The sequence below is a fragment of the Lissotriton helveticus genome, chromosome 3_2 (assembly GCF_964261635.1).
Source record: "Lissotriton helveticus chromosome 3_2, aLisHel1.1, whole genome shotgun sequence".
In the NCBI taxonomy this organism is placed as follows: domain Eukaryota; kingdom Metazoa; phylum Chordata; class Amphibia; order Caudata; family Salamandridae; genus Lissotriton; species Lissotriton helveticus.
The window spans coordinates 194,222,456-194,248,071 of record NC_136062.1 but is presented as its reverse complement, the minus strand read 5'-3'; the positions used below and the strand labels follow the sequence as shown (position 1 = coordinate 194,248,071).

General features: G+C 44.8%; 1 protein-coding gene across 10 annotated transcripts in view; it reads right to left on the bottom strand.

Annotated features, from left to right (window-relative positions):
* The window catches only part of NEO1 (neogenin 1), a 577,741-nt gene that overhangs the window by 219,518 nt on the left and 332,607 nt on the right, over positions 1-25,616 (bottom strand). For all 10 annotated transcript variants that reach the window (XM_078685036.1, XM_078685045.1, XM_078685037.1 and 7 more), the window contains exons 3-4: positions 17,048-17,323; positions 368-521 (exon numbers count right to left, since the gene is read on the bottom strand). In XM_078685036.1, the coding sequence (XP_078541162.1) occupies positions 368-521; positions 17,048-17,323 (430 nt within the window). The remainder of the gene's footprint in view (positions 1-367; positions 522-17,047; positions 17,324-25,616) is intronic.

The following is a 25,616-nucleotide window of genomic DNA, read 5'->3' as shown; positions in this document are numbered from 1 at the left end:
TGCAATGCATCCAGTACTGCACACAAGGAGCCTGTTCAGTCTGAGCACTTAAGTCACCCAGGCCTGTCAGTGTACAGATGCTGTAACACAAACCCAACACAAAGGTGCAGCAAATATCCAATAGAGACCAATAAACGCTGAACTGTGAGCAGTAGTGCATGTTTTCTCCCACGAAACATACCAAAATTACATAGCCCTGTACAGCACAAATACCTCTATTTTGCCTAGTTATGTTGACTGAAAAGTGAAGTTTAGCATTCAAAATTTCTCCCCTGGGAAAGGCAAAGAGTTGACAGGATGCCACTTTAAGTGTCTAAGTGTCTCAAACAAAATTTGAAATGAGCGTTCTCCAACAGATTTCCCTTACCTTTCTAGAGCTATTTCCTCCTCGTTTTTGGTCCAGTGGATGATAGGAGCAGGTGAACCAGAAGCAGCACATGGGACAATAACACTCTGACCGACAACTTTGGTTATGGGAGTGGGTTGAACGAGGAATGACAAACGTCTATCTTCACCTGCATCTGTAGAGAAGGACAGAATCGTTTTTAGACAACCATCCAAGATTTTGATTTCATTAGGGTCAAACTGCAACATCCTAAACTGAACACACAGTACCAAAGTGTGACAAAAGCATTTCCATTACCATTTTCAGCGTACAGAACTATGTTGTGAAACAGACATCTTTGGATCCATACTATGTAGCACGTATCTTGTGAATGGCTGGCTATGTCCATAGTAATAAGTTAAAAAAACTAGGAGTAAATGAACAGAATAAACAGCAACGCTTTTACTTAGAACAACATTTATTGCCTTACGGCTTCTTGCAATTGGCAATGTTGCCATTGGAAATTATTCCAAAGGAGAAAACAGAATTACATGTCCTTGATAACCTACCAACATGAAACCTATATCCACAAAGTCCCTGGGTTCTGGACAAATAACCATGGAGCAAGCTGGCCAAAATCACAATTATTTTCCTCACCCAGTCTCTCTGTCAAATACACACAAGTATGTTGTTTTTCCCTAAACACTGCCACAAAATCTACAGTGTTGCGTTTTTTCATTTATTTTATGCGCAAGTGAGAAACAAATAAAGGTTCTACTGAGGTATAAAACGGGAAGGTGGGACCATATATACAAGACCTTTTAGAAATCTGTTTACAGTCAGAGGATTGAATAAGGAGGGTTGGTCGGACAGTCGCATGAAGGCAGACAAGGCGGAAAGATACCCTTTTAGAGTACCCACAGCAGAGCCCTGCTGAACAAGGGTCAAAATAAAAAGTAAAACATCAGAAAGCAGAGCAGAAAGAGGGTCATTAGACTTTTCTGTACAATATGACAAAAGTTTTCCATCTGCAGACGTATACAGCTTGGTGGAAGGATGCCTGGCTGCCAGAATAATATTACAGACTTCGGGAGGAAGGTTGACAGCTATCAACTGCTGCTGTTCAATCTCCAAGCAAGAAAGTGAAGAGTTGACAGGTTTGGATGGAGGTTCCTCCCCTGCTGCTGCAACAGGAGATTCTTCCTAAGTGGAGGCTTGATCGGAGGATCCATGTTCAGAAGCTCGGGATGCCAGACTTTCTGTGCCCAGTCCGGAGCCGCAAGGATGACTTGGACCCGGTCGTTCTTGATCTTCTTGAGAACTCTGGGCAGGAGTGGTGTGGGTGAAAAGTTGCACAGCAGGCCTGAGCTCAACTCGAGATAAAAAGCATCTCCGGGAAAAAGCCATCATGGAACCTACTCAAAACTGCGGACAATGGTTAGATCATTGTGAACTGATCTAACCAAGGCTCTACCTACTGTTGAGAGACCTTGCGCAACCTCCAGGTGGAAACGTCATTCCTGATCCGTTAGGCCTTGTGAGTTTATTTGTGGTGTTAAAGGGTTATGCCATGCTGTTCAAGCCTTATCCAGAGACGCAGGGCACTCTTGGCAAAGGGTCCATGACCTCCACCATACCCTATTTGTTGTAGTGCCACGTGGTGGTGCTGTTGTCTGTGAACCAGTCTTCCCTTGATGGAGGGTGCAATGCCAATCGCATTTTGTGTAGCTCCAACAGGTGGATGTGGACTCCAGATTCTGCAGGACACTAGTGTCATCTTGTCTCAATCTGTCCCAGATGGCTGCCCAATCCCAGGAATTAATCATCTGTCACTACTGTGAGATCTGGTTAGGGGAAGGAGAGGAGTCTGCCTCTGACCCAATCGTGGTTGGTTAGCCACCACTGCAGGTCCCGCTAAGATCTGGACCTTGTCGGAGAGATTATCTTGATGCTGCACACAAACTTCAGGTCCCACTGCAGAGCCTGCATATGTTATCTGGCATGTCTCACTAGCAGGATGCAGGTGGCCATGAGGCTCAGCAGCTACAGTCAATCTCCCCGAAATCCAGGATAGAGGCTGTATGTAACATCTGTATCATAGCCACAATATCCTGGCCTGTCAGGTGTGACTTCAGCATGTTGATAGTGAATGCAGGAGGTTCGCCGTAGACTGGAGGTGGGAGATGACAGCTTGAGGCGAGCCTGCCTTCTGCAAACAGTCATCGAGATAGGGATAGACTGGCACCCCATATCTGCGCAGATGAGCTGCCACCACCACAAACACCTTAGTGAACACCAGAGGGGCGCTGGTAATGCAACACGAGAGCGAGGGAACTGAAAATGGCTGTGGCCTACCATATACTGCTGGTAACACCTATTGGCAGGCAGGATGGGGATGTGGGAATAGGCGTCCTGCCAGTCCAACGCTGCCATCAAGTCTCCTGGTTCCAAGGCAGACAAAACTTGAGCCAATGTGAGCATCCTGAATTTCTTATTTTTGAGGAAGTAGTTGAGGGCTTGGATATCTAGGGTAGGGTGAAGGTCTTTGGCCTTTTTCGGAACCAGAATGCAGTGGGAATAGCAACCACAGCCTACTTCAGGCACTGGACCCTCTCTATGGCTCCCTTGGCCAAGCGAGCAATGAATCCTCATGGAGTAGTGACAGATGATCCTTCGTCAGCCAGGCATTAGATACAGGCAAGGAGGATGGGGAAGACTCGAATGGGCGGGTGTAGCACCTTTGGACGATCTGCTAAGATGTCATGGTGGAGGTGATGGCGGGTCCTGCCACCAACTGGAAGCCCATGATCTAAAAGGGCATGATTAGGAGGCTGTAGCTGCCGGGGGGTGGCGGCTGAACCAGACCGCTGGCTACCCAACCCACGAGTCCGGTATGGATGGCGGCCTGGTCCACGAAGATGCTGGGAACTTGCATGGCTCAGTAACTGGTTAAGACTAGCGTGGTTGAAAGCACCTTCCATGGCCACGAAAGGCAGACTGGGGATGTAGTGCTGCCAAGAGGCCCAAGGACTTGGCTGTAGCCTATGAGTGCTTAAAGTGCTCCAGTGCCGAGTCTGCCTTCTCTCCAAAGAGACCGGTGTCAACGAATGGCATGTCCGTGAGGGAAGCCTGGACATCCCCCTAAAGGCCACCATCGACGAAACTGACCTGCCCAGCGAGTTGGTCATGTCCAACCAACAGCGTATAGTGAACTTTGCTGCATCTCCCGTCTGTAACTGCTTGAGAGAGAATGGCCTGGGCCTCCTCTGGAACTTGTGCTAGCACTTGCGCAACAGTTTCCCACAGGGTGTAGGAATAGCAGCCCAATAAGCATGCGGTGCGCTCACTGACTGCAAGGCTGGCTGAAGAAAACATTTTCTTTCCCAATCTGTCCAGCCTCTTGGATTTCCTGTCTGGGGGAGCGGCAGGGGACATGCCATGAGGCTTGGACGACCAAGATCTCCGGGGTAGGGTGCAAGGTGAGAAAACGTTTGTCCCCTGGAGTGGGCTAGTGGCAGTGGGCACTCGTTCTATTCACAGGAGTGGTACAGGGACTGGTCCGACAACATTTGCCAGAGCAACTTTAGGTTTCCAGTCCAGCCTTGGGAGGAGGAGGGGCCTTGGGCAGCAACATAAAACCAAACAATGAAAAGTTAGTCCCTAGATGCAGCACCAACCTTCTCATAAAGACTTTTTTATTTTTGCAAATATTTTTAATATACAAATTACTAAAATCTTTAGTAATTCAAGTCTAGTTTTTGTTTGAAATGCACCTGTGTGTGTTTATTTTTTTCGAATTACAGTTTTAATGCTTGACATTTAAATCATACAAATTGCTTGGGGGTCCGCAGGTTCAAGCAGTGACTCAATGGGGGTCCTCAGGAGTGAAAAGTTTGGGAACCACTGCTCTAGATCTCGACTGATGTGGAAATTTGGATACATGTCCACCCAACAGTAAATCGTGTTTCAAGAATGGCAAACTAGGGCTGCTTTCCTGCACTGGCTGAGGAACAGGAGGTCTGAAAAAGTTGTAAGGATCTTTGTCGACCTCTAGCATGTCCTTTAAATACTTTGTAGAGTGGGTTTGGCTGTGCATCATATTGTGGTCTTCCTCAAAATGAGAAACCTCTGGTAAATCCTCAAAACTTCAGAAATTGTCAGTAATCTATAGGCAAAGATTGTATTGCAAGAGAGCAGAGAGCAAGACAGCCTTGCTGTCCCTAAACTGCTATAGGGCAGAATCCACTTTTGATCCAAAAAGGTATGACCTATCAATAGGTAAATCCATAAGCAAGTTTTCGACATCCTGCCAAAAACCTGCATTTCTGAGCCAAGTAGTCAGTCTGATCAAAATAAATATGTCCACAAATGTTGCCACAGATTCAACTGTATCCTATTTGGTCTTAATGATTTGAGGAGCTGCTGCTTGGCCATGGTTCAATAGTTCTCTAAAGTTAGCTTGGTGATCAGCAGGCAGTTTAGGTATAATCTCATGAGACAAATCTAGTAAAGCATGTTTGTGGGGCAGAGGCGTACAGACAAATTTCAGGATTCACTGCGTTAGTGGGACTTGTAGTAGGTTGTGGGTTTTGCCTGTGTTGTGTTCGACAATGCATGGCATTTCAGACACTAGGGGCCCTTCAACTATCCCACATGAGCCATAAAAGGATTGCTTGTAGTAGTGAGAGTTACAGTATGTCTATGTGTGGGTGGTGTGTCTTCAAACATTACATGCAAACTGTGCATGGTTGTGTAATATTTTTGGTTCATTTATTATTTACCTAGTAGTATTTACATTTTTGAGGCCAAGATTCTATAAGTGCCAGTAAGCAACAAATGGTAAAAGTGATTTACCTGTAACAGCTTTGTTGCTTGAAGCATATTTGGATTCACACGCGGTGCATTATTCCACCTTCTAGTGGTTGGGTCTGGCACTGTCTCTGTTTTCTTAATTTTTTCTACTTTTGGGCATCAACTACAGGTGAGCCTTGCCAACCCTTGATGCCAAACTTAAACACACAGTGCCTGAGTAAGTGGTTTCATCTTAAGATTCTTTTTTCACTCAATGTAGAGACATGTCTCTCATTGTGCGAAACTATACTGGGGATTTGTCTTGTTGCTTGCGTCAACCCCTTCACTGAGAGGTGAGTGGACATCATGTGAATCCAAAAAAGCTTGAAGCTGCAAAACTACTGTTAATGGTAAGTAACGTCTTTTTTGGGGGGTATGAATCCTTGCACAAATTATGTAGCACCATTATATTTTGAATGGGATGGTATATTTGAGATTTACTGGCTCATTTGTGCTCCTCACTCTTTGAATCTAAATAAACGCTTATATCTACAAAACCATTGTTATACATTCTTACATGTAAATAACATTTTCCGTTTGAAGCTTGTACCTTTTCTGCATTCCCATGTATTGCAGACATTATGAAGCAGTAATAATTTTGTGGGGATGCGGAAAATATATATGTAGTTATAAAAAAGTTGTTTACAAACTTTCTGGCTCATTTGTGCATCCCGACCTGCCTGTTTGCATGGATATCCATACAATAGTGTTACATTAACGTGAAGATAGATTACCATGTGGCACACAAGCATATGTCATCATTGTAAACATTTGCTAAGGTGTAACAAGACTGAATGATTTGAACTATCCTGCTTGCAATGGTCCATTTTGATACTTAGAGATACATAGCCCACACTGGGCATGCCATTAAAAAAAACTCACTTTCATTTGTTTTGCCTCCTGTAAAAAAATAGATGACTGCTCTCCTTGCATCTAGCATGTGTCATGTATTTTCTGATTGAAGGTTTGGATTTTAAAAGTAAACAGGTAACTGGACTGATTGGTTCACATGGAAATCTGATACCACCTCTGGAATAAAGCGAGGGTCACCTAACACAAGGATGTGATCATATTAACAATCCCATTTTAAGTGTCAGAAACTGGACTGCTTTTTGGTGCGCCAGTTGAAACTAGGTTTCCGGAGCTTTGCCAGTACCAGGCTTAAGTTCCACATTGAGCTGGGACAGAGAGTGGTGGATAAATACTCTTCACTATCTCTAGAAATCTTTGTATTACTAGGGTGGTGAAAGGATTCTTTACCGAAGAACCTCATGTATATGCAACTAGGGAAGAGAGGTGCACTCTCAGAGGCATATGATGGTTTTGCATCAATTAATTGTATTAAATATATCAAGTACCTGACAATGATGGTGTACCCTGTTAGGATATATTGTAAGGGTTCTTACATGCACCAGCGTATTGATTTGTTTCAAGTGGGTGCACAGCATTTGTGTGTGGTAGGGGCCATTTTGCCTCCCTTAGGGCTTCCATCTGGAAGGTGAGATGGCTGAATTGTAGGCTGGACGCGCCAGATGGCACACTTTCTATTCTTGTAGGGTTAATAGGATTTGAAACACTAGTATTTTTAGCATTCTGGTGGCTGTTATTTCCATACGACCAGTGAATCATGTTTGGCAGGCTCCTGGGAGTCTATTAGGATAAGAGCCATATTTGTCTGCTTTCCTTTTTTAAAAAAAAATGAACATTGCTATCGGGGGAATCGATTGTAAAGACTTAGGCAACTATCCCAGACCATTATGTCAACAGTGCATTCCATTGTAATAGCTGGTTATATACCTGGAATGAAAGCTTTGGCATTCTGCCTTTTCATGTGTTGCGAACAGCTCTATTTTTGTTGTTTCTCAGGTTTGGAAGACTGCCCCTCAGCCAAACTCCCACATGGTCAATATATCCTCTTGCCTGCTTAATATGTAAACTTGTACATTTCAATGCCCCAGCAGGTATATTACTACTAAACAAGATCTTTTAATGAACTGCTCAACTCCAGCTATGTGTTGCTAAATTGGATGAGAGATGTGTTTTGGTGCCTCCTTGTTTGTTCAGATACATTTCAGTTATGTTGCCTGCTTGGATTTGTACTACTTTATCTCAAATGTGAGTGTATGTGGAAATATGTCAGTGCTAGGAAAACTGTTTTCAGTTTCAATACATTGTTGTGTTTTTCTGCCTCTTTGGGAGCTTAGTGTCCTTTGACATTAAGGTCTCCCAAGGTTACCCCAACCTGGGTTGGATGAATCTGTGGTGGTGGTCGCTGTGGGGACCGATTGCTTGGTCTGCCTGCCTTCTGTAGTTCCCTGTGTAATTAATTTATTTTACTAGATCTTTCCAATCCATTGATGACTGTGGTCATTAACACAACAACCACTCTTGAATGAGTCTCATATGTGGCATGGTGGAGGGAGTTAAGGGAATACACAAAGCCATCACCCCAGGTTTATTTGCTGCAACTCTTTTGGATCGACCTGAAAGGCTTAGTTGACATCGTTTTCATTACCTAGTCTATGCTGTTCTGGCACAATTTGAATGAGTTTGCCTTTAAAGTCAGTTTTCTAGGTGGGGGTGCACAAGTATTCCCTGCTTTGTCAAGTGAGTGGCCCCCATCATGAGAAATTTTGTGAAAGCTCTGTGCCGACTTTATCCCAAACCGTAAGACATTATACCGGTAATAGGAGTTTTCTACACTGCAAAGAAAAGAAACGTCTTGTGGCTACTGTTCAATGGGATGATGAAGTAGTTATCCTTGAGATAAATGGTCACTGCATTTTCTCTATAATGAAACGGTTAGATGGCTTACTGTAGGGTGGTCATCTAGAATTTCTGTATTCCAATGAAACTATTTAGGAATCGTAATCCCATGATTGGTATTAATGTCAGATCATGTTTGGGGGGAAAAGTGAAACAAGTAAATGTACTGTTTCCTCTCTTGGTAGTTTTTTTCTGTTGCCCTTTTCCTCAAGAGGTCTTGCACTTCCTGATGCAGCAGTTTTAGTTCTGATGCTCTGCAAACCCTCTATTTTTGGCTGGATGTTTGAAGGCATTTTTCAAACCTCTGGCTTGTAGTTTTCCCATCGTTTCCGTGGTGTTGTCATTGTTTGAGACCTGTTGTAGGAATATGTCCACTACTGTAATAAATTTGATTATTATTTGAGAGGGGTGACTACCCACCTTAAGGAATATGTTTAGGTTTATTATTTATATAGTGCATAGCTGCCCAGATATGGCTTCCCAGTGCTGCAGACTGAAAAAGACAATTTTAGGCCTACCAGGACCTAAGAGACTGCTGTTTCCTAAAAAGAAGAGCATTCCACAGTCTTGCGGCCACATATCTGAATAAGCGTATGCCATGTCTTGATCTGCTAAATATAGCCAGAATGGCTAAGTGAAAACCAGCAGAACGCTAGGATCTGGAACGGTGGTGCGGCTGAATCAAGTGCCTGAGATGGATCAGGCCAGATCCAGAGAAACACAATATAGAGCATTACGTTGTATTATTGTTTTCCACTGGTAACCAGTGTAGGGTTGCAAGCGGAGAAATATGGATTGGTATTTGAAGATGTGTAAAAGAAGCAGGATGCAGCATTCTGGATCACCTGGTAGATGGCTAGTGGTGGAACATGTGGCACCAAGATGTAGAACATTCCCATAGTCCGGGGGTGAGGTAATAATTGCCTGGAATACAGTCTTTTGGATAGGAAGAAGCAAAGTTCAGAAGAACTTTTGGAGACTTCTCAGAAGCTCAAAATAGCATCCATCCAATTTGTTGATCTAAACATCCATGGAGAGATTGGCGTCCAACCAGATCACAAGATTCTTGGCCACCGGCCTGGCTGTGAGAAGTGAGCCAAAGTCATTCAGCCACTCATAAGGAGCCCACGTTCGAGATTAGTTCCCTACCACCAGGACTTCGGTTTTCATTCCCTTGAGCTGCAAGCAGTTTGCCCCATCCAGTTTGATACTGCTGAACGTCAGTTCCTATGAAGGTCTGGGGAACAACCAAGTGCAGGCAATAAGGAGAAAATCAACTTAGTGTCATTAGCATAGCAACATGAAACCAAATGATTCCACCAGATCTGCTAAAGGCAATAAATAAATGCTAAAAATAAACGTTGGACTCGGGGACAAAACCCTGAGGATCTCTGCAGTTGCTTTAACAGTCTCGGAAATGAAGGGATGGTCAATGACCTAAAACTTCACCTATCTGAAAAGAAGGAGAACCAGGCCAAGTTATGAGAAATTGTATTTAATGCTGAACTGAGATTGAGTAGAATAACTACCACCGCTCTACCCTGATCAAGTGCCTACCTCAGCTCTTCCGAAACGGCTATGAAGGCTGTTTCAGTACTGTGGAATGCAAACCAGATTGAAAAGAGCCAAACAGATTGTTGGTTTCAAAATACCCAGCCATTTGCATGTTGGTGTGTTTTTCTAGCACTTTGGTGGGAAAAGGTAATAAAGAGAGAAGTCTGTAATTTCTTATCTTTGAAGCATCCAGTGGCACTTTTTTAAGCAATGGCTTCATATCGATTCATACTGACAGCAGTACTGAGGTAGACATAATTACAACCCTTGTGAGGGTTCACCCTCTGTCACTAAATTAACCTGAGCTCCACCTCCTGGTAGCTTTGGAACATAACCGACAGACTTGATTTAGGGCAATGAGTAAAGTATGTATTCTGTACCAAAAACAGTAATAAAGTCAAAATGCAGTACAATAAAAGCTCCAAACCAAATTAGAAAGATAGAGTAAAATCTAATAAGCAAAATGACACCAAAATTGAAAAAATCCATTAACAGGACCCGGAGATTTGAATTGTTGAAGTTTTATGTAGAAATAGTGCCAATGATGGTTTATCGTCATGGTAGACAGAGGCACAATTTGATGCTGACCGTGATGAATCACAGATCTGATACACCAACCAGGTTTGCCCTGATCAAAGATTTTATCTTCTGACGTTAGTCCTTTACGTCCAGATCCACCACAGGAGTACAAGACTAAAAAAAAAAAAACTATGACCTCAGGCAAAGTACCTAAAGACTAATAGGGTGTCAGGCAGAGGCCAAACTACAGGGTCCAGAATAAAAGACTTATTTTGACAAGTCGAATTGCAGGGTCTAAATTGCTACAGTCAGGCTATAACGGTAGGCTTAGAGACATGCTTTACACTGTCATAATACAATGACATAATAGGTGCTGCAGTCCTTTAGTGATATTTAACATAGAGACCCTGGGTACATTTTGAAACCTTCACTATGAACTCATACGCAAGTTAAATTTACCAATTACGAGAATGCCATTCGAAAACTATTTGAAGTGGGAGCATGGGTACTTTACCACTGGTTAGGAGGATTAAAATGTACAGAGTTCTAAAGCCAGCGAAACATTACAGGGTCCAGTAAAAGGCTTAACACACAGGATTATCATGTAGAAAAGGCGGATTTCTTTCAATTGGGTTTCCAAACAGGCTCACCTGCGAAGGGCATGTTAATTATTAATGCCTGCACTTTAGGGCTGTAACCTGAGAACCTGAGCCAAACTGTCTGCTGGCTATATCGTTGGCCCTCAGTGAGGACATCAGACGTGTATTTGTAATAGTTTTACCTTACTGTATGACAGCTTTTGACTTCTTTGTATATTGCTCTGGCAGGTATTTCCCGAGCTCTTTGATTTTGTCCCACTGCTGATGGCTTTACTGCAGAACAAGGCATTTAAGCTGACAATCGGCCATTGGTTGGCTTTTGACTTCTCCATCTTACAGTCTATGGGGGGGGGGGGGAGGGGGTTGGACTATACTGTTTGCTGATGTCTTTCCAAAAAGGAGAACCACATAAGGACCAAGCCCCCAATGCCACAGTACTGGAGTCTGTGCAGAAGTAAATCGTGGGGCACAGTATGGAAAGCCCTCGAGAGGTCCAGTAGTATCAATACCGCTTTTCCACCTCAATCAAGAGTGGTTTTAATGGTGCCAGAGACTTTCAATACGGCTGTCTATGTACTTAAGTTGGCTCTGAACCCCGACTAGCTGGGGTGCAATGCCTGGGTTGCCTCTACAAAGTTAGTGACCACAGTGTTCACATACTTCTCCATAGCCTTGGAGAAGTGTGGCCAGCACAACAGTGTTGTTGCTGGCAATAGAGGGATCTGCTGAGGGCTTTTTTAGGAGTGAAAGAATTTGTCCATGTTTCCAACTCTCTGGTATCAATCCCTCGGACACAGAGAGATTTAGGACCACATTAACGGCTGGATTGATCACTTTAGCGATAGAGGCCAATATTTTGGCCAGACAAGGGTCTAAGGGGGAAGTGGATTTCAACGACTGCATTATTTTAAGGGACGTAGTCAGCGGAATAGGGGGGGAATTCAGAGAGTCTCATCTAAGTTGGAGTAGACTAGAGGGGGCAAATCTATGTTGCCATCTCTGGCATGAGGCATGTCCCCAAAGGAATCCTTGATGGTTTTAATTTTATTATAAAAGTTTCGCGCAATGTGGCTTGTCCATTCATAAGTGGGAGTGAAAGGGCTCTTAATTGCGTTCAGGGAGGAGAAAGCCTTGACAATCCTATACAATTCACGGCTACTATTCCCAGCCTGTTCAATTTTGAGGCCAGAAAGGATTTTTCTCCCTACCGGACTTTGGCATATTGGGCCTTCAAAGCCAATTGATAGGTAGTTTTTTTTAAAAGACCTGGAACTGCTGGCCCTTGGCTTACAATGGAATAGGGACCGTCATGGTTCCTTGCATACTCTGAAGGTAATCAGGAAATTATGCTTCATATTCAGCATTAGAAACAATTTCAGCTGGAAAACTGACTTTACTCAAAGACTTTCACAAATTTAGTAAGCTAGGCTCAAAATTGAACAGATGTGAACAATTTGTATATGATACTTATGCCTGTAGATAATTATTGCAATGCTGAAACCAATTCATATTAACACAACAATGTCGTCTAAGGGCAATTTGATGAAGAAGGCAGTCAGAATTTAAAATAACCACAAACATTTTACTTAGCTCTTACTGGTCTTAAAGCATCTTAAAAGACTGCATTGAAGAAGTTGACAATTAAGATAAGAGAGGTAATCTTAAATTTGAAATCAACAGAATAGTGGTGAGCAGAAAGTTGACTGTCAGAATCTTTGCCAGGGGCCCCGGACAACAGGCTCTAGCATTATTATTTAAAACCATCTGGGAAAATGTACCTACATTCTTAGCCAGAAAGCAGAAAGTAATCAAAGAGTTACAACCTCACAGTTAACACTACCATGAAAGCAAAAAGTTTTACTAATGAAACAAAATGCCTTCTGGAAATTGGCAAGATGGCCAAAGTACAAGGACAGATGCATGCACTACGCTCAGGACTTAAAAAGGTACACATGAATATTAGAAGGGTTTGGGTCATGGTAAATTAAAACAAGCATTTACAATGCAATGGTTTCGCCTTTGGAAAAGTTAGAGCTATTGGCATTGCTCATGACATTTCTTTTTTTTTTGTTTACTTATAAATAAATGGCATTGTTATTTACATTGCCAACAGCTCTCTCAGCCCACACAGCTCGCTCAGCTCTCACAGCCCACACAGTCCACACAGCCCACACAGTCCACACAGCCCACACAGTCCACACAGCCCACACAGCCCACACAGCCCACACAGCCCACACAGCCCTCACAGCCCACACAGCTCTCACAGCCCACACAGCTCTCACAGTCCACACAGCTCTCACAGTCCACACAGCTCTCACAGCCCACACAGCTCTCACAGCCCACACAGCTCTCACAGTCCACACAGCTCTCACAGTCCACACAGCTCTCACAGTCCACACAGCTCTCACAGTCCACACAGCTCTCACAGTCCACACAGCTCTCACAGTCCACACAGCTCTCACAGTCCACACAGCTCTCAGTCCACACAGCTCTCACAGTCCACACAGCTCTCACAGTCCACACAGCTCTCACAGTCCACACAGCTCTCACAGTCCACACAGCTCTCACAGTCCACACAGCTCTCACAGTCCACACAGCTCTCACAGTCCACACAGCTCTCACAGTCCACACAGCTCTCACAGCCCACACAGCTCTCACAGCCCACACAGCTCTCACAGCCCACACAGCTCTCACAGCCCACACAGCTCTCACAGTCCACAATGCAGCAATCACATAACACTACACATGCCTTCACAACACACCAATTAAAGAAAACTCACAATCTAAGACGGTTTGTATTGTTCACAAGTCATTCCATGGAAACAACACTGGATATTTAACTTAAGTCTCCATCAACCACAAACCAACAAGGCACCAATGATTAACAATTAAAAGAGGGTTGTTGTCCTGGGCAAATCCAGTGGGTAAAGCTCATTCCTGTGCCAGAAACCAATACCTGAATGGTTTGGAGGACTGAATAAAGGGTCACAGTCGTGCTTGATTTAGCAGGAACAAGTTCCATACCCTATGTCAACGAGCTGTGCCAGGTGAAGTAGATTTCTGACCAGATGTTTGCTTTCCCTAGGGAATCCAGTGGGGTGAATTAGGACAGACAGCTAGCCAGTGATGCCTCTGTGGGTTTGAGGTCGAGATCTACAGGATTGCTTCTCTCACTGAGCACCCCTACCCGCGGGATGTGGAAGGGGAGAGTTCACCTCACTCATTTGTTTCTATACTTTATGTTTAATGCTCCAAGACTACAGATGCCCCAACCTTCCAGACCGGGAATTTCCTAGGACAAATCTTGAGTCTCAGGGACGCAACCCCTATCTAAAAGTGAAAAGAGGTTTTCTCTGGGTCAGTCATATTTCTTCTCAATAACATTGCTGTATGTCGCCCATTGGTCCCATTAATAACCACACTTAGGAACGCGTTGTGCAGGTTGAGACACAAGTGCATATTTTGTATTGTAAAAGTGAACGGCACATACACCTCACCTGTTGGGCCTTAGTGTCACGGCTTGGATCACAGACTCACTGTTAGACAGTCTCAAACCACTCCTATACATAGAAATAACCTTCGCATTAGTGAGTTAAACGGTCATCACTGATATATGTTGTGATCTGCAGATCTCGAGTTTGAATCCCAACAGGGCCAAAGTTGGCAATCCTTCCTACCGAGGCTGATAAATTGAGTAGAATTAATTTGGAAACCGGTAGCACCTAATAATTACTTCTTTTAGAAAGGGCATGAGAATGGACTCAATAGGCCTACATTAAAAAATATTGTGCAATATGGTTAATGAAGCTTAAGCTTTTGTTCCAAAGCTCTCATTCCTTGAGAATTCTGAGATTAAATGTTTTGAGGGCTGCGCGTAGCATATTTATGCGTCCAGAGCGCAGTAGTCCACTTTTACAGAGGCCCACCACAATCACCTGCAAACGCCAGTTAGGCTTAACCCAACCTTACCAGGTATGAGTATGAGCTACTTGGCCTAGTTAATCACTGGGAGATAATAAATATATTCATTGTGTGCCGCTATCTTGGCACCTTCTCAATGTAGAATCATATTTAAGGATTGCGGCAATACGGATGTGTCATATCCTCTTCATGTGTGTGTCATATCTATTTCAACTTTCTGCACTGATCACACCTGTGGCCGACATCTCTCGGGGTTGTCATAAGGATTTTCTGATACTAGACGACTGCCTCTGACAGGCCAGGTGGGTTGAGGCAGCGTCACTCACAGGAAAGGCCAGGGCAACTCACGCGTTGGGAAAATTCTGGATTTCACTATAGCTCGTGACATGTGAGTGGTCTTCCAAGGTCCTGCTGCTTGTTCAGAGTTACAGACCCCTGAGACATTTCTCAGCGACACATAAGGCCACCTCGCCTCACAAAAGTGAGATGCAAGGGTCTTACAACAAAAGTTTACATTTCCATAAACAAGTACACATCCCAGGTTTGAGTCTTGTTGATTAAACTCAATAGATCCCGTTAAGGTGTCAGAGGGACCGGCTGTGGTTCAATTTCTGAGACCAGAGAGGCTGGCAAAGAAGTGCCCCACAATGCACTGCGAGGTCCCCTACCAACCTTACCTCCTCGGATCCTCGTGAGGGTTAGCAGCTGCGAGAGCGCCATCCTGAGACCGCGGGCGGCTCCAGGAGCCGGAAGTGTCCTCCTGACACCGGCTCAGTCCACAGACAGGTCAGCAGGAGAACTGGAAGGAATCCAGGCGGGAGAGGAGGCTGCTCCCCCCGTGACAGCTCCCGGAGCCGCCGCCGCTTCTTCTCCCGGCATCTACCGCCTCTGCTTCCACACATGCCGCATCCCCGCCAGCCCGGGGGTGGCATGGGTGCCCGCAGGGTGGATCAATCTCCCGGGACCCTCAGCCCAGGCTCCCGCTCTCTGCCGGCAGAGACAATATCCAGGGAGGGTGCCTCGTGCAAGCTGCTCTCCTTTGCTGCACCCTAGGCACTACACCGGGGCTCCGAGAGAACAACAAACTTGCCAGCCCCATCCCAGATGCCGCACCCCGCCCCCTCCCCTCCTCCCAGCGGCAGTAGAAAGAGAGGAAATGTGCAGGAACTGACTGCACCGCCGAGGTGCCCCGTCCATTGTCATTTCCCGGCCCCCTTTCCTTCCCACAGCCATTGCCTGTAAAGAACAGTTTAAAAGATGTACAAACACTAGTGACTTTGTGAGTACACTCATATTTGTACAAGCAGTTTGTTTATCTTCCTGTGAGTGTGTGGGCGTGGCGGGCAAGGGTGCAAACTTGTGGGGTGCCTTAAAAGTTTTAAACCTGATTTACTTTCCTTCGAACCAAACTTGTACCGGACAAGCCATATTTTCCGATATATTCATCCAGAACAATTCTTTTCAATGAACCTTTCAGGTTGATTTATCATTTCAAAGGCAACAACCCTCAATGCCGACAAGCTGTAACAGCAACCCATGACGCACGCAAGCCCCGCCCAGCAGCCACTTCCCTTTCCATGATTAGTGTGCGCAGAGATTTTCAGTACGCTCATAGGCCAGGGTAACTGTCACTCATAAAGACGTCCGGGACAGCCATGAGACGCTTGAGGTGGGAAACCAAAACATAGGTTGAGCCATTGAAAGAATGATTATGTAAATGAACATTTAAACGATAAATCTTAACAAGCACCTACGAGGACACGGGGAGCGGGAGGGGGCGGGACAGCGGGGGGGGGGGGCGGAGAGGCACACGGAGGGGGGCGGGAATGGACAGCGCATCTGACCCGAGCTCCAGAAACAAATCACTTTCAGTGAAAGGGGAGGGAACGGGAAAAAACGAAACTCCGCTCAGGGAAAAAATCTCGGGAACGCCCCCGAATCTGGTCCGGCCTTGACGGACAGATCTCTGTTCCAATGTCTAGCCTCCATTTATGGAGCTAGCCAATGGAACAGAGGGCGTATTCCAAGAGTCCCTTACTGAAGACTAGAGATTTCTCTGGGGGCGGAGCTAACGCTCCGTGCCCCAGGCGAAACCTAAAAATTAGGGCATATAAAAAATAGCACGATTAAGCTCTTTAGAGAGCATTTGGATTGACTTGCTTAGTGTGTAAATGATTAGCACACCTTTCCTGATCTTTAGAGTATACATGGATTTAAACCATCAGTGTATAAACTATCCCAACTGTCCTCTGAGCAGAATAAATCTGTATTCAAACCCAGTAAATGATCCTCAATTAACCTAAATGGATACAAGTACAACAATTCTCATGATAAATGCTCAGGGTTATTTTTCATGAGAAATAATTTCTCTGGCTATAATTTAACAATATACATCGGCTTTCCCATTTGTTGCATACCACAATACACACAATGAAAAAAATCAGTGTTCTTCAACCATTACAAAGCATGGTACACCTATGCAAAGTCAATGAAGAGAACAAAAAAATCTTACCTGGCAGAACCTTAAGCTCCACTTCATCACTGTATTTAGAAGAACCGACATTCTCCACCATGCAGCGATACTGGCCCTCATCACTCTGGGTAGCATTGCTGATTACCAGGGCTCCGTTGGGAAGTTTAACAACACGCTCATCAAGAAGCAGTGGCTCTCTATCCTGCTCCCATCTGACGAAGGGCACAAGGTCAATGTTTATTTCACAGTTCAGGACCACACTGTCTCCGGCATGCACCGATGAAGGCTCAGGCTGACCAGTAAACCTTGGGACACCTGAAATTGGGAGAGTACAAAACATCAACTGACTGAAAAAATGTATGCTGTAACACCAAAATGAAAGTGCTAGACAACGCAAAACAAACCCCTACTATAAGGCAAATCAATGTTTAGAAAGTGAATTTTGCAGACCCTAGAGACATCAGGAGGGAGGGAAATCTCTAACAATACAGGGGTTTCTATTACCTTCTACCACAGAGGTAATTCAAAGTCTGTAAGAAATTTAAAATTGCTAGGCCCTTTGTTTAGAACACACACAGGACAGTTGGTTAAAAGATCGTATAGGAGCTAAAATGGTGCAATACAAAAACGAATTAATCTCTTGGTCAATTACCATAAACCCAGAGATTCCTATTCAGTATTCCCATAAACATGTAGGAGAGGCTGAACGGATCTGACATAAATCTGTGTCTAGGTCTAGCCAAGGCTCACCACCAGTAGCGAATCCCAGGATGGTTCTGCCAAGATATTTCTACAAATTCCTGAATGTGATTCTTAACCAACTTTTATAGCCACAAGAGTCAGGTATTTGCATTTCAACCAAACTCTTGATCCTTGGCTTATGAGATTCCAGATGTCCTTCCAAAGACAATTATACCACAGAATGTGTAATACTTACCAGTAAACTCTGGGATCATGATCCCTTTGGTCTATGCATGTTATTACACGCTGAATGTATCCTACCTAATGAGGTTAGATGTGCTATTTAAGTAATAACATTGAAAACCACATTGGTCGACCAACAGTCTAACCATTTAGAGCATTTCCCTACCAACTAACCTCGAGTGGCCCTTCTAACTCAAGCAACTGATTGATCTTTTATCCTCACCAGTCCACTGCAAACTATCATTCCTCAAAAATACAAATAAAGGGTAGAATTAATTAAGGACAAACTACCTTTGTGAGTATTCAGATAGTTGTAGTCCATGGTCTCAAGCCTCCTCTTAGCTGCCATGTACCAACACCATAAACAGGACTGGAAAAGGCTTTGTTAAAATGATTTGGTCACTTTATATGTTGTGTTGCATCACACCATGAGTGTGCTGCTACAGCGAAATATAAGCAGCCTCTTCATGCACAGGTTTAACACCTAAAGCCCTAGCCCATACCTCAACCACTTTATTCTGCTATTCCAGATTGGAACATGGATATGCTCCAAGCACAAACATGCTTCTACCTTACCAAGAGAATAGATGTGAGTGACCAAGCCTCATTCAAATAGGTTGCACAACATTTCCTGCATAAAGTGAGCAATGCTAACAAAACAGTCTGGAATAACCTATGCAGAGTACAATGGGAACATGCCTTTGGAAAGACACCGATTTTGCATTAACAGTGGTGAAAGAACAAAGTACTGGAGGAGGCTAAGCCTCTCGTATCGCCTTTGGAGTTACTGAAGATCACCAAGTGGCAAAAGTAGGCACTACCACGTTGATGCCATGAGTAACAGTCAAGAGGTTGATAAAAAGATTATCAAATTTCATAGAGCGTGTATGTGTACCAAATCGAATTGAAGTCTTTTGAGACATCTACACTGTGTACAGATAGAGTAAGAATTAAGTTATTGGTTGGAACAGCAGAAGAACGATTTTCTTGTTGAGAAGAAAGTTAGTTTTTTAGAATAAAGAAGGTGCCTGTTTACAGTGCAACATTTTCTTACAGCAAACTAAATACAGAACATTTAAAAGGAAGAGTTTGTCTATCCTTCTTAACAAGGTGATAGGGGTTTATGAAAGCTGTTTTTCATCTCACACGGAAAATGTGATCAGATTATAAGTTACAATGGTTTATCAAATAAAGATTCAGTGTCAAAACAGAGCTGCCGCCGCGGTGCTCAGAAGATACTTCCTAGCAGAGAGAGGTTTGTAAGTATGTACAAAGATTTTGCAGTCCTGTCACCCTGTGCCAGAAAAGCTTAGATATAATTAAAGGAGGGTGTTAAAACATTAAGTTATTTACAAGGTGTTGGTGGTAAAAGCAAAAACCTTTATTCTTCTACTGTGGAGTCCTTTCTGGCAGCATACACAACAGCAGTGGCTGTTTCTTACAAATCCAAGTTAGCAGATGCTGCACTCCAGAAACCAGTCGGTTAAGGTCAGCAAAGGAAGGGAGAGCCAAAATCGGATCTTCTTGCTGAATCAGGTAATACAGGTCCTGTTAGAACATCCCCACAGTAAGGCAATGACTGTTTGGGTTCTCCAATTTCTTGAGAATCCTGTAAAGGAGTGGTGTATGCAAAAAAGCATAGAGGAACTCCATAAACCAGTCAAAATATTGTGTTGGCATATGAACAAGGCACTATTGCCACAAGAACAGCTCTGTGGCACTGTGCTGACCATATCAGATTTTGGTAAAAGATGACATTTGTGTAGATGGTTCTCTGAGCCCATTTGATGTATCCTGGAGCATTTAAGCCTAGTCGGATTTTGTGGAAGACTGGACGTTTATGATTAGTAAAATGAATGGTTGTAGAGGAGTCACTCAACTAAGAGTCCGAGCTCTGCCTTAAGGCCATGTAGGTGCTCCAGTGCCGTCACGGTATGCATGTCTTTCACTACTGTCAAGTGGATACAGTAATGCTGTATCAGTTTCTATTCAGCTTGATTCCCACAACTACTACAGGAAATAAAACACAGCATATTGCCTGGGCCTAGCATGGGAGAAAGTTTTTGCTGTGCTCCAGATTAATTCTTACCATGTTGCTGAGTTTGACTTTAGTACATATAGCCTGGCTCAATCAAATCCTCCTAGTGACATGAAGCCATGGTAACGGCAGAGGCAACCCATCATTCTCTAATGCCATGTTAGCTGAAATGCACAGCTCAAAAACGTACAAAAGCTTTCCCCAATACAGAAAGACTTGGGTGCTATTTGTGAAAAGAACAGAAACGGAATCTTTACTTTTGGAGGCCCCATCAGTTTCCTTTGTATCTGACTTGGAGGCCCCAAATGTGGCTAAGGAGGTATGTTCAGTCTTCTAAGAGCTCTCCTCCACAAGTCTGCTTACTAACCTGTTACACACTTAGTTTATTTTCCAATTAAATAATACTTAAGATTAGGCACTGAATCCTGACACAGGCTTTGCCTGAAAAATAGCAAAGTCCATTCAATTCTAATGGAGAATAAAGCAAGAATCCCTTCATTTGCTCGTTTGTGGGCGGACGATATGACCAACCAGATTAAGAGGACAAAGGACACAGGCTCAGCACAAGTTATCTTTAGTTGAAAATGTATTGAAAAGCTGTCTTGCAACCAATAGCACAAAGCAAAAGTGTCTTGGCCAAATTCCTTTGGCTCTGGGTGTTGCATTTCACACCCTAAACCACATCAATCTAATTAGCCATCTTTACGAGACGGAAGTGAAAGGTACTGCCCATGACAGATGACTGCTTTTTTCTGTCTAGGCCCTGCTGTTCTCCATCGGCATCACCTCAAGGTCTAATCAGGTCTGTTTATAAGAGTTCACTGGTATGGCTTACTAAAAGCCTGGACCAGAACCATTACCTACACAGATTCTCATGCAAACCGACTCTTAAAAAGCGGTTGTATGTATCTCTTTAAGGTTCTATCTTGCAGTAAGAGTGGGTGAATAAAACCATTTTAAACTTAATGGAAGCAAGATCGAGATTTATCTGTGATACCATGAATACCTGTGTATCCAACTTCTAGCAGAAGATTACTGACCATTGCCCTCTGCCTTACTATGAACTGAGCTTTAGCTAGGTGTGCTTTTAAATGATGAGCTTTTGTTTGCTCCTCACACGAAGATATATAGTCTATGCCTGCACATTAATCTCAGTGCAGTGCTTTGTTACCAAAGGCTGAGTACTACCTGGTAGGAACGCTGCTGTTTGTTCTAAGGTAGACTACTGTTTGAGAAGTTATCAAGGTATGACCTAATATTTGATCCCTTAGCTGCCATACCATAAGAATGATGGTCCTTGGCTGGTCATCATAGCCATTAAGTGCTCGCAAATATCCAGTGGCATGGCTAGTCCTCACTGACTGCTTGACCATATACACATTCAATTTAAGGTGCAGTAAGAGGTCATCAAAGCCAGATAGTGATTTGGCTTGCGAAAAGAACAATTGTTACTTACCTGTATACGGTGGTTCTCCAGTATTGGTGTCTTTCATAGATTCACATGCTTGAATATTCCCCGTCGTCGAAGTGGGAGCCCCACGGTAAATAAATTAGCAATAAAAACAAAAATATATGTATATAAAAACATAATTACATACATTCTAAAACCATAAATACTTATAAGTACCAAGGAAAGCATTAACACATAGGAAAACATTAGAAGAAAAAAGCACTTTCATAGCACATCCATGTTATTATGTTAGTCCAAACTATAGCCAATCAGGCGCAAGCACCCCTCTAGAACCTTCTCAGAGGCTCAGGCCCTCAGATTTTTGTAGCACAAGAGTGACAAAGGAGTCTAGGAGGAGAAGCGAGCCTCTGAGGGGAGGTAGGTGGGTCGCATGTGAATCTATGAAAGACACCAATACTGGAGAACCACCGTACACAGGTAAGTAACAATTGTTCTTCTCCAGTATTGGGGTGTCTTTCATAGATTCACATGCTTGAATAGAATAGTGAGCAGTAATAGCTGACCGCAATGCAACAATAGCAGTGTATTAGAATACAATGCAATGAAACCACATAATGCTGCCAGACAGACAATAGTACCCATACAGGTCGGAGGGAAGGAAAGAGGCTCACCTTATTTAAAAAGATTACAAAGCACCGCTTGGCCCACTGCAGCATCAGCTTCGTTGATCGTCTCAAGGCAGTAGTGCTTCATGAAAGTGTGCCTGCTGGACCACGTGGCTGCTCGACATATCTGATGAATCGGCACACCAGCAAACAGGGCCGTAGAGGATGCTATCGCCCTGGTGGAATGAGCTCTCACTGAAGATTGAAGAGGCTTGCCGGCCTTCTGATGACAGAATGAGATTGTTGAGGAAATCCAACTTGCAATAGTTGGCTTGGTAACAGAACGCCCCTTGCGCATGCGTCTGTAAGCAACGAACAGTTGATCAGACCTACGAAAGGGCGCTGTCCTGTCGATGTAGAATTTAAAGCATCTTTTAATGTCCAATGAATGCAAACGTTGCTCCGCCGGAGATTGGGGATTAGCGAAGAAAGTTTTTAAGAACACTGGTTCATTGAGGTGAAAATCAGTTGGCACCTTAGGCATGAATACCGGGTTGGTGCGAAGTACAACACAGTCCGATTTGAATTGGAGGAAAGGAGGCTGAATGGTAAAGGCGTGGATATCACTCAGGCAACGTGAGGAGGTCAAGGCAAGAAGAAGGGCCACCTTCCAGGTAGAAAATTTTAAATCCGCTTTGTGGATGGGCTCAAAAGGCGCCTTCACCAATTGCGCCAAAACAACATTGAGATGCCAGGTAGGAGGAAGACGCCGAATGAACATCCCGAACAGCCCTTTGAAAAACTGCTGAATTACTCTGTTAGAGTAGAGAGAGGAAGACCCATCCTGCCAAAAACAAGATATTGCCGCTAGAAAGATCTTCAAAGTGGAGTGGGAAAGTCCTGATTGAGCCAACTCCAGAAAGAACGGCAGAAGGTGAGCAGGGGAGGAGTACACGGGATGGATATTGGCAGATGCACACCAGTGACAGAACCTTTTCCACTTTAGCTTGTAAGTCTTTACTGTGGATAGAGCTCTCGCATTGGCAAGAACGTCTCTACATGCTGGTGAAATATTCAAGTGAGCAAATTCAAGGTGCTCAGGCTCCAGGCTGATAATTTGAGAGAGGAGGGGTCAGGATGACAGATCTGACCCTTGTCCATTGTGAGGAGATCCGCTCGAGGAAGAAGGAGGATGGGTTCGCACTGAGAGAGAAGCAGCAGTTCAGAGAACCAGTCTGGTCGAGGCCATCTGGGAGCGATCAGGAGAATGTGGCACGGCTGTCTCCGCATCTTCCAAAAAACTCGAGGAACCAGCGGAATCGGCGGAAAAGCGTAGGCGAATAGATTGCACCAGTCCATCAAAAGGGCATTCCTGCACGACCCTTGATGGGGAAGCCAGCTTGCATAATATGGGCATTTCCGGTTCACAGGGCTCGCAAAAAGATCCATGTTTGGGTGACCCCACAGCCTAAAGATGAAGTCCAGAGTCGGCTGATGCAGCACCCACTCGTGGGTCAAAGACGCGGACCTGTTGAGGGAATCCGCTAGGATGTTGGAGATGCCTGGTAGGTGAACCGCTGTCAGGGTAATTTGGTGACAGAGTGCCCAGTCCCAGATGCTCTGTGCCAGCTGAGAAAGGAGCGGTGCCCTGGTGCCGCCCTGTTTGTTTACATAGTGCATACTGGTGGTATTGTTGGTTTGAATGAGCACTGATTCTACCTGGAGCAGAAGATGGAAAGACTTGAGCGCCAGGAAAATAGCCATAAGTTCCAGTCTCTTGATGTGCCAGTAACGTTTAGACAGGGTCCACTTGCCCTTTATGGATAGCCCCTGAAAATGTGCGCCCCAGCCTTCCAGGGAGGCATCAGTGGTGAGGACGAGTTCCGGAGCGTAGCTTAGAAAAGAAGTACCGGCAGCGATGTTTGACGGTTGAGCCCACCTTTGAAGAGCGGACTTCATTCGAGCAGTCACTAGGACCAGATCGTTGAAAGAGCCGGTGACCTGACGCCACTGTTTGTCTAATTCCTCTTGAATTGGACGACTCTTGAGCCTGCAATTTGGGATCAGGGAGATGCAAGAGGACGCCATCCCGAGAAAGGATTTCAATACTGAAACTGACCCTTTTGAACGGATGAGAGCCACTAGGCATAGAATCCGAAGCAGACGCTCGTGAGACACAAATGCCTTCGCCAGCTTAGTATTCAGAGTGGCACCTAGAAAGGTCCTGTCGGGAGCTGGATCGACCTGAGACTTCTCGGTGTTGATGGACAGACCGATGGGAGTGGAATAGAGTCTGACAGAATCGAGTGTCCAGAGACGCCTGATGACGAGATTGCGACTTGATGAGACAGTCGTCCAGGTAGCGAAAAATTTGAACGCCCTTCAAACGTAGATATGCCACCACCGGAGCCAGGACTTTTGTGAAGACGCTAGGGGCGGAGCGAAGGCCGAAAGGCAGAACTTTGAATTGAAAGTCTCTGCGCCCTACCCGGAAGCGCAAGTACTTCCGGTGTCTTGGACGTATCGGCATGTGGAAATAAGCGTCCTGGAGATCGATGGTGTTCATGAAATCGTCCTTTGAGAGAAGGCGGAGAATTTCCACTAGCATGAGCATGCAGAAGGATTGGCACTTCAGGTACTTGTTTAGGGCTCTTAAGTCAAGGATCGGACGCCATTCGCAGGACTTCTTGAGGACGAGGAAAAAGCGGGAATTGAATCCCATCCCCTTCTGAGACTTGGGAATCACTTCATTGGCATCTTTCTGAATCACGAGGCGAATCTGATGAAAGAGTTCCTTAAGTTGAGCCGGAGGTGGACCAGTTGGAGGAGTGTTTGGAGGGAACTTGACAAACTCCAAAGCATGGCCTTTTGATACAATGTCCAGCACCCAACGGCCGGAGTTGATTGAAGACCAATTGGAAAAGAAAAGGGAGATTCGACCTCCAACTTAGAGCGGGGAAGGCAAGTCATTGCTTCTTAAAGGCGGAGCCTCTGTAGGAAGACTTTCCTCTGTAGGACATGGAAGACTTGTCGATAAGACTGCTGCGGCAGAGAGGAATATCTCTGATTTCCTTGGCCGTAGGAGTGGTACTGGTTGGATCTGCCGCGAAAAGAAGAGGAGGTGCCGCGTCCGCGCGCACCACGAATAGGCTGTTTGCGAAACTGCAAAGTCCTCATAGTCCTGACATTTAATAATCAGTTCCGAAGGGCATTGAGCCGCCCGGAATCTATCATCTTCCTCCTCATCAGAACCAGAGTCATGCTCTGAACCAGTGGCAAAAAGAGGTGATGGAGGCTGAGAGTGACGTGGAACCGGAAGCTGATCCAAAGGCACATGCCGATGTTGGTGCAGAGGGTCAACAGCAGAAGCCCCTGAACCGGATAAAGAAAATGGCACCAGAGGCATTGATGCGAAGGTGGACGTCGACGACATCAACACCGCCGACGGGACAACCACCGCGACGACGCCAAGACCACAGCCGTCGACGACGAAGCCGCCGTCGATGGGGCCACCGTAGACTGAGCCGCCGCCGACGAAGAGGCTCTCTTCACAGAAGGCGTAGACGAAAATCTTGATGTCAACGAGACTGCCTTCTTCGACGTCGACGAGATCGGAATCGTCGACGAGAC